The 8,687-nt window shown below is 43.9% G+C and overlaps 1 protein-coding gene across 2 annotated transcripts in view; it reads right to left on the bottom strand.

Moving 5' to 3' along the window:
* ADCY1 (adenylate cyclase 1) overlaps window positions 1-6,152 on the bottom strand; it is a 163,049-nt gene extending 156,897 nt beyond the window's left edge. For both annotated transcript variants that reach the window (XM_035318420.1, XM_035318419.1), the window contains exon 1: window positions 4,354-6,152. In XM_035318420.1, the coding sequence (XP_035174311.1) occupies window positions 4,354-5,022 (669 nt within the window). In that variant the 5' untranslated portion in view covers window positions 5,023-6,152. The remainder of the gene's footprint in view (window positions 1-4,353) is intronic.
* Between the last annotated feature and the right edge of the window lie 2,535 nt (window positions 6,153-8,687).

Raw genomic sequence — 8,687 nt, forward strand, 5'->3', positions numbered from 1 at the left:
CTTCATGTCACACTTCATAGTTTGCCCATTCCCCGTTATTAATTTGTTACTTGCTGAATTTGTTACTTGCTGAAATCAATAAAAGCTCTAATCATAAAAATAGATAAATGAAAGCATGAAACCAGTTTTAAATACAGACAAAAAATACTACAAATTTGATTTCTCCACACTGCTGAAAACAATATAATTTCACTAATTTATGACAGCACTTTTCTTTCTTCTACTCTTTATTACTCAAGTTGGAACTTTGGTTTTCTCAAAATATTTGCTCTTTCATTAATATGGTGATGTGTGAGGGCACTTTGTTGGTATATGATTTGCTTCTGAATTTTCTGGAAACAAGCATACATTTTATTTTTAAAGAGAAAGGAACAAAATATTTAGAGTGATAAAAAGCAGTTATTTAACAATAAATCATGAAACTGTGCACATGCCACAGCTGAGTAATTTCTGTGAGCAGCTTCTGCCTTCCTCACCCTATCTGCCCTTAATCTCTCTAACACCCACTCTCTGTATCACAACAAAAAAATGGACTAAGCTCCTTGGTGCAGGGTTTTGTATTTCTTTAACTGCTCTGAGGCACCTAATGTACATCTGCCAGCTGCAGGGAAAAAAAAAATCAACCAAAAAAAATGAGATGACAAGTCATTCAAGATGACAAGTCATTAAACCTTCATCTGTAGGTTCAGCCTGCTGTGGATGCTTCCTCACATTTTTCCTCAAGACAAGATATGGCATGAACATCTTATTCCATGACTCCAAAGCAAGTGAAAGAGTCCAACTAACATAATCAAAATGCTATCATTCATATATGCTATTTAAATCCTTATCACAATGTCAAATAAGATATACAAAAACATCTGTGAAGTCAGCATGCCTTTTGCCATGAATGTGGTCAATGTTGCCTGTAATACTTTGTATGTGATTAATATTCTACTTATATATATATATGTATATATATGTATATATATGTATATATATGTTATCCATTATAACATTTCCCTTAGGTAATCAGAAGGACAGATTGACAGACTGGAATCTTCAATTTGGGTAAAATCCAGCCACTGACTGGAAAGATGAAGCCCGGGTTCTGCCATGTTGCCCCCCCCCCCAGCTTCTTTTGCCTTCCTACACTTGTGTTCCTCCTCTCCTCTCACTTCTCCACATTCCTGTGTCTCAGCCCTGATGTGACATGTAATGGTGGTACGAGCTAGAAGAATTGAGCCTGTGATCTACACAGACCATCAAGAGACAACACTACGCTGTCAGAAAACGATCACACTTGAAATAAATGTGCTTTACTGTGTAGATGTCATAAAAAACTACTCCCGCAATGAGCTGAGCTATTGATTTTAATATGCTGAAGTGTTTGCACATTTATATGAATGCAAATTTTAAGCATGCCATGGGACCCACTCAGGGTCTGATTCAGCACTACTGAAGTCAGTGAGGCTTGTGACATTCAAAGATTTGCATATAGAGATTCCTCACAGAGCATGGAAGAGAAGATGTTCACCCCAAAACCCACTTCAGAACATAACGTATGTCCATTTTTTTTTAATAGGTTGAACTTGAAACACCATGAAGCACCTGGTCTTGCTAACAATTTGCCAGTTAAACTTCAAAGGATGTTAGTAGATCTGCATTTTTCAAACCTCAGGTTAAATGGCATTTAAATTCATTCCCTGCCTGAACTATCCAAAAATCAAAAGCTTCTTGGTCATGGCACCAAGCCTGTCAAAGTTCAAGAAGTGTTTGGACTATGTTCTTAGTCATATGGTCTGAATTTTGGGTAGACCTGAGTGGTGCCAGGAGTTGGACTCGATGAACCTTGTGGGTCCCTTCCAACTCAGGATGTTATATGATTCTCTGACTCCTTTAAGAGAAAACTTGTCTCAATGGCTGGTGCTGGTACTTCTGCCTTTTGGATGCAGTACATTCCAATTTAACAACTGAAATTCACCCTTTCATTTAAGTTTTGGGACTGGGAGAAAAAGCACAGAGATTTACACTGATGCAGCTCTGCATAGAGCAATCCTGTCTCCTTGACAGGCTGACTGCATGCAGTGTCTTCATGCACCAGGATGTTCATGATAAAATCCAATGATAATTAAAACGATTCAGACTGAGAGACAGCATCCATTCTGCCCTTTACAAAATAGACTGGGCTACTGTCAGGCTGGGCAAATAAAATTCAGATGATGTGGCTTTTACAAGGCTTAATTTTTCTCAATTTTAAAATTGTTCTATGGAAAAGAAGGAACAACTTTTATATAAGAGAAGGGTCCCTTCTACACACAAGGTTAGTCTTCAAATCAGAAGACATTTTGCTTGCAAATATGCAACATATCAACATACATTTCTGTGCAATGGAAGTTAACAGTTATTTCCCTTGACTCAGAGCAGGCTTCTGCCTCTTGTTATCAGCAAAGCATACTTGTTCAGGGATCTGCACACAAATTACTGAAATTACTTTGGTTGGGGGGAGAGGGTGCTGAAGAAGAAATGTACATGTGTTACATCAGCTGCTAGTCAAATGATTCTATGTATTTATAAGCTAGCTACTTGCCTGTTGAATAATTGAATTAAACTAGTGTGAAGAAAGACAGCAAATTTCCTCTCCTTAAAATGGTTCATCTTCAAGCCCTCGGTCAGATATATTAGTGACATTATTGTCAGCTTCTTTACATTGTTCATCTACAACAGCCACACTGAGCTTTACTTGGCATCAAGTAAAATATGTCTCTGTGTCAGGGCAGACAGGATAGCCTGGAATCCCACAAGAACTAATTGGTACTCTAGCAAAAAGAGCTATCTCCAGCCCTACCTGAAGAGATATACTCTATCATTTTTAGTATCCTTTTGGATGCTTTTAGAGAAGGCTCCTTTTAGTATTTTGCATTTCATCTGCTCTCCCTTTCGTGGAAACTAAACCACGCATTTAAAAATAGACCATCAGATTATCTGGGTAAATCATAAAGCTCAGCTTATCTCTCTCTTCCCCTTCAAAATATACAATTTATTTTGTCCACCAGCTCAGCAGCATGAAGCCATGAATAATCCTGTATGTCTCAGTATCCCAGTCTTTTAATTGTCCTTATGTATGTCCAGTATGCATATGTATGTCACTATGGGGCATGTGTGCATGTAAGGAGGGAGAAGAAATTTACACTTCTGGACACAAAGGTGTACAAGTCTGCTTATGTTTATGCCTGCACCAACTGTGTGTCTTAGCATCACAGCACAGCCTTACAAGACCATGGAGAATAATGCCAGAATTCATCAGAAGCAACGTACTAAATACTTAAATTATTCATTAAATTGTTAGTTAACACCAGTTTAGATCCCAGAACCCATGTGCTTCTCCTGAGGGCAAACATGATCGATGCGATACCAGGGAGGACACAAAAATTCTATATTTCTGTTTCCCAGTGGTTCACAGGCATCATATAATGGAGCCTGAAGCAGCAACTCCTGACTCCCAGCCTTAGCATTTCCCATACACTCATCCCCTCATCCTCCTCCTTCTGCCAGTGTGGTCCATCAGGCCATGAGAGCCGGAGAAAGCCCTGCAGGGCTATAAATAGCTATTTGGGGGAGGGGGAGGAGTGCAGCAGCACGTTTCCAACGATGCTTGCTGCAGAGGGAGGTTTTGCTGGATTAATGCAGAGAGGAAAAGGAACTGCTAGGAAGTTCACTGGCATACCAGGTAATGCCTGTGGAGAGGGGGCAGCAAATGCCATGGGGAAACTGAAGTGGGAATGCCCTGCTCCCTGGGAGAGCAACGAGGTGGGCTTCCCTTTGAGTTTTTCTGCAGAGCCCTCCTGAGATGGGCTATGGGCATGAATGGTCTAAGACTGAGACAGATAGCAAGAATACGGATCAACACAAAGCGTTGTTAGTACACGCAGCTTATTGTCTATGCCAAATTCGTAGTGAGTCAAGCAGTTTTATACGTGCTGAATTTGCACTGACTGTGCATGCGGTGCCCCTGGACCTGCCCCAGCGTGGAAACGCTTGGATGGTTCCCCTTCCTTAAGGCTCCCGTTTTCCTTTGAGCGACAAAGCCGAGGGTCCTGTTCCCCCGGGAGTCACCCTAAGCCCCCGGCCTCCAGGAAACTTTTGGGAACTACAGGTACCGCCGAAGCCAAGCTGCGTACGCCCCCCTTCCCCGCCAGGGACACACCGGGCGCTCCCCGGTCACCACCGGGTGCTGCCGCCGCCCCGGCTGGCTGTGCCTGGTGGGCACCGCGCTGGGCACCGCGCTGCTCCGCGCCTCCCCTCCCGCCCGCCGGGCACGCACCGCGCGGCTGGGCTGTGCTGCAGTGCCCGGCCTGGCCCGGCCTCTCTCACCGTCCTCCAGAGCCGCTGCCTCTTGGTGCTGACGGAGGTGGCGGTGACGATGAGGTGGGAGACGGACACCACCAGTCCGAAGACGATAGCCAGCAGGGTCCGGACGGGTAGCAGGGAGTAAGAGACGAAGGTGACCAGCATGAGCTGCCACATGCCCTGCTCGGGGGCGCTGGGGGGCTCTATGCCATAGGCGCCAAGTGAGAAGGGGCAGCAGAGGAAGGAGAAGGTGAAGCTGAAGAGCAAGGTGAGCTTTACGATCTGCTGCAGCTGGGTGACCTGCAGGTACTTGACATTGGTGACGATGAAGAGGGACAGGAAGATGATGCAGTGCACCGGGTGCGAGCCTTTGGAGATGGTCAGGCTGGGTCCAGAGAGCAGCTCCACAAGGGCCAGGCTGGCGGTGAGCACAATGAGGACGGCCAGCGCCTTGAGGGTAGACGTCTGCTCCAGCTTCAGGTTATAGCTCTGGAAGAGAGCCTCCAGCTCCTTGCAGTCGAACTCGTCCTCGCAGGCGATGGCATCCAGCAGCAGCAAGGGAGGGGGGTCCCCCAGCCCGGCTCCCGCTCCCGCCGCCGCGGCAGCAGGAGGGGAGCAGCAGCAGTGGCAGCACTTCTTCCTCTTGGTCTTGACTTTCTGAAACGGTATTTCCTCCATATCAGTGCCATTCATAAACACCCGTGAAAAATATTCCTCCTGGCGTCTCCGGCTGCCGATCCTCCGCCTCGCTGCTCATAAAAGAGAGGGGGGCCGCGAGCAGGAGCCGCGGCCGCACACCCGCCGGCGGCCCTCGCCGCCGCAGCTCCGCGGACGCGGGCACCGGGCACCGGGCACAGCCCGCCTGCCTGCCGCCGTCCGCAACCGGCGGCGCCTGCAAACGCCCCCCTCCGCTGCCGCCGAGAAGCCGAGGGTGGCTGGGACGGCGGGAGGAGAGCCTTACTCGTGTCAATATGACAACCTTCCTGCCTGCTGTCTCTCTCTCTCTCTCTCCCCCTCCACCCTCCTCTTCCTCCACCTCCTCCTTCCTCCCCTGGTGTTCCAGGGATGTTAATCTCCTAATGACACAAAAATACCATCCAAAGGTTTGAAATCAAGCGGGGGGAGGGGTAGCAAAGGGGTGGGGGGTGGAAGGGCAGAAGGTGCGTGGAATAATCAACAGGCGGGTCTCCCTTTAGATGCAGCTACGTGGAGGAGCAAGAGCTGCGGAGAGTGGGTGCTAAACGGGCTCCCGGGGGTGGGCAACACTAAAAAAAAAAATAAAATAATAATAATAATAAGATTGGCGGATTAAAAATGAAACCCAGCCAGGAGACCGGGCTAAACGCTGGAAAAGTGGGGCAGCGGTGCCGGAGAGAAAGCAGAAGGCAGGAGGGAAAGGCAGGGCGATCCCCTTCGCACGTCCGAGAGCATCGCACCGGAGCTGGGGAGCGAGAGGCGCTTGCGCGCCGCTCGCCTGTGAAACCGGGCACGGCCCCCGCCAGGCATCCGCGGCAGGGGAGCTGCGGGGGGACCGCCCGCGCCCTGCACAGCGCCGAGCACCCCCGCCCGCGGGGCGCCGAGGGTAAGCCTTGAAGCTGCTGCTTGCTGTCTGACGGCCTCGTGTTTTCCTCCCACCTTCACATCTACTGAAATACGTGCAAAAATAGAAATATGCACGAATATATATAAATATATTAGATATAAATATATAAATATATTGGATATCAATATATAAATATATTAGATACAAAGATGGGTGAGTCCTTCTTCCTGTGGGAAATGAATACTTATCTGCCTGAATAAACATGCTGATTTTATGATTTTTGCCTCCTTGACTCTGAAATACTTGGAAAAGTGCAGTGAATAAGAAAATTTTCAAGAAAGCACATTTCTGTGAGCACTTTTGCCTCTCTGGAAGTACAAATCAGTGAGTGGTTGTGGAGGGCTACTCTTGTGACAGGAGTTAATTACCATCCTGCACAGAATTGCGCTCTGTGCTTCATCAAGAGCTTGAGTTGGGAATCTATGTTGTTTTAAAAAGAGCCTTCAGTGCTGCCTATATCACCACTACCATATACCACTATTAACAAATTGCCAGGAAATAATACCATTGCATCTAATTTGGGGATCTAGAGGCTCTCTCCATGGTCATCAAAGACTGGAGAAAGGATTCCAATGTTTGTGTTGGCTTTGGATTAAGTATTTCTAAGAAACGGGGTAAGGAAAACATCAAAATTGAAGATTTATATAGATGATTAACATGTGGCTTTTCAAAGGTACTGTAGGAATACTTTCTAGAACCAAAGCAGAATCCTACCATCACAGATACGTTGAAGTTCTAATTGCTGGCTTTGTGTCAGTGGTGTCATATTCTGCTTCCTGATTTAAGCCAAAGAGCCTTAAGATCAACAGCAGAGAGGTTCTTTAAGATTTGTTACAGCTATGAAGGTTGATGATATTTTATTTCTGTAAAGTAACATTAAATAATATCTCTGATACATGAGATAAATTAATAAAGTTTTTACACTATTTTAGTATTTTGTGCTAGTCTGAGCCTTCTAGACTCAGTGTGCAGTTGTTCTTTTGAAACTGTATAGACCTCACTAGGCAAAGGGAAAGCAACATTGCTGGAGTTCATGTGATACAGATTCAAAATATTTCACATTTAGGGCAGTGACTGTCATTTTGTGTTCATGCAACACTGCTCAAGATAGTTTCACACTGTGAATTATTCCGTTAAACTCTGCAGAAAAAAAAAATAATAATAAAAATAATAATAATAATAATCACTAGTATTTATATTTCTGTAACTCACTTCAAGAAGAAAGTAAAGGGACCAAGTTTGCTGGCCTAAGTGTTGGAGACAGGAAGAGATGTTTAACTGAAATGAAATGTAAAAAATACAGCTTCCTTTGTTTTGCAATGTTTCCAGTGAGTTTGGAAAGTTAAAGTTACTAAAGTTACTAAAAAATATAAAAGTTACTAAAATATATTTCTTTGTTTATTTTGATGCATAAATTCACTTCAGTCACACATGTATTATTAGGCAGATACTGTTATCTTTTCACCTGTCCTCTAATTCCTTCTGAATTCATGTATCCCAAGGGATAAATCGTATTTTACATCTTACACTGCACTAGAGGTGGCACCTAGCTGCCCATCCCTAGGAACTGAAAGAGTTGCCATGCTTTCTTCTGGTTCTCAATTTGCTGTTGGGAAAACAGAAAAAAGGAGTATGTGATTTAGATTATTTTCATGCTTATTACAACCTCAGATTGGGTTAGTTAGCACATACATCCAAAAGAAGGCTCATATGTATGAGATATACATATCTCCACTCTTATTAGGTCAAGGGGAAGCAGTGAACTGTTGAAGATTTGTCTACCTTAGATATTGCAGGAATATGGAAATGTCACACAGTGATTAAAGTCTTTCATCCTTTATACAATGTTTCACATCACATGGCAAATACTTCACCTTACCCTGCATAGTGAAGAATCCATTTTTTACCACCTGATGGCACAAATATAAAGATGGAACCCTGGAACCCGTGTCTGAAACAAGAAAATAATTACAGCAAATAACCACCTCTAAAACTGCTGGAATGCACTTGACACAGTGCTACGTTTTCCAACTAAATTTACCTTCTGCAGATAGCAGTAGCCTGGTTCAGGTTTTGTGAACTATGAGCAACACGTTGTGGGCTATACTGCACTTCTATCTCATTTCTAAGGAAGATATGTGGTTGGTTTTGATATATAATGCCCTCAAACTTTTGGATATTGGCCAGATCCAAGCCAGCTCTTCCTGTTGAACATCCTTGTATTTGTAACCAAGGACCACAATGGAAATAAATGTAGTATTGACAGGAGAGGGTGATTAAAGCCCAGATTTATCACCTCTTGCATTGCAAAACCTATTTGTTCAGTTTTTTCCTGAGAAGCAAGATGACTTGGTTATCTGATTCAATGGAAGTAGAAATCTTTTCTTCATGGAGAGTTGGGCAGTGTATGGATTTAGGTCAGACTGAGCAGAAGTCTTTATGTTTTGCTGGACCTTAGGAGCAGTCTTGAATTAAAGTGCTGCTCAGAATTTCAGAATGTCTATCTTTATGTATTTTGTGCATATAGCTTATCCATTTAATAATGATTTATTTTTCACTGTCTATTCTGTTTTACTTTATTAGACCCTGTACTTTTTTTTTTTTTTTTTTTTTTTTTCTTACATCCCACAGTTTCAGGCAGTCACTGCTTGATGCATTGGCTGGAGATCATCTTTGGAAGCAATATTTTTTATAGAACTAGAGTTTTTCAGATTCATGGCAAGTTTAGAATTAAGAAGGTCAATGTTTAGCATCA

The sequence above is a fragment of the Oxyura jamaicensis genome, chromosome 2, assembly GCF_011077185.1.
Source record: "Oxyura jamaicensis isolate SHBP4307 breed ruddy duck chromosome 2, BPBGC_Ojam_1.0, whole genome shotgun sequence".
Taxonomy (NCBI): Eukaryota; Metazoa; Chordata; class Aves; order Anseriformes; family Anatidae; genus Oxyura; species Oxyura jamaicensis.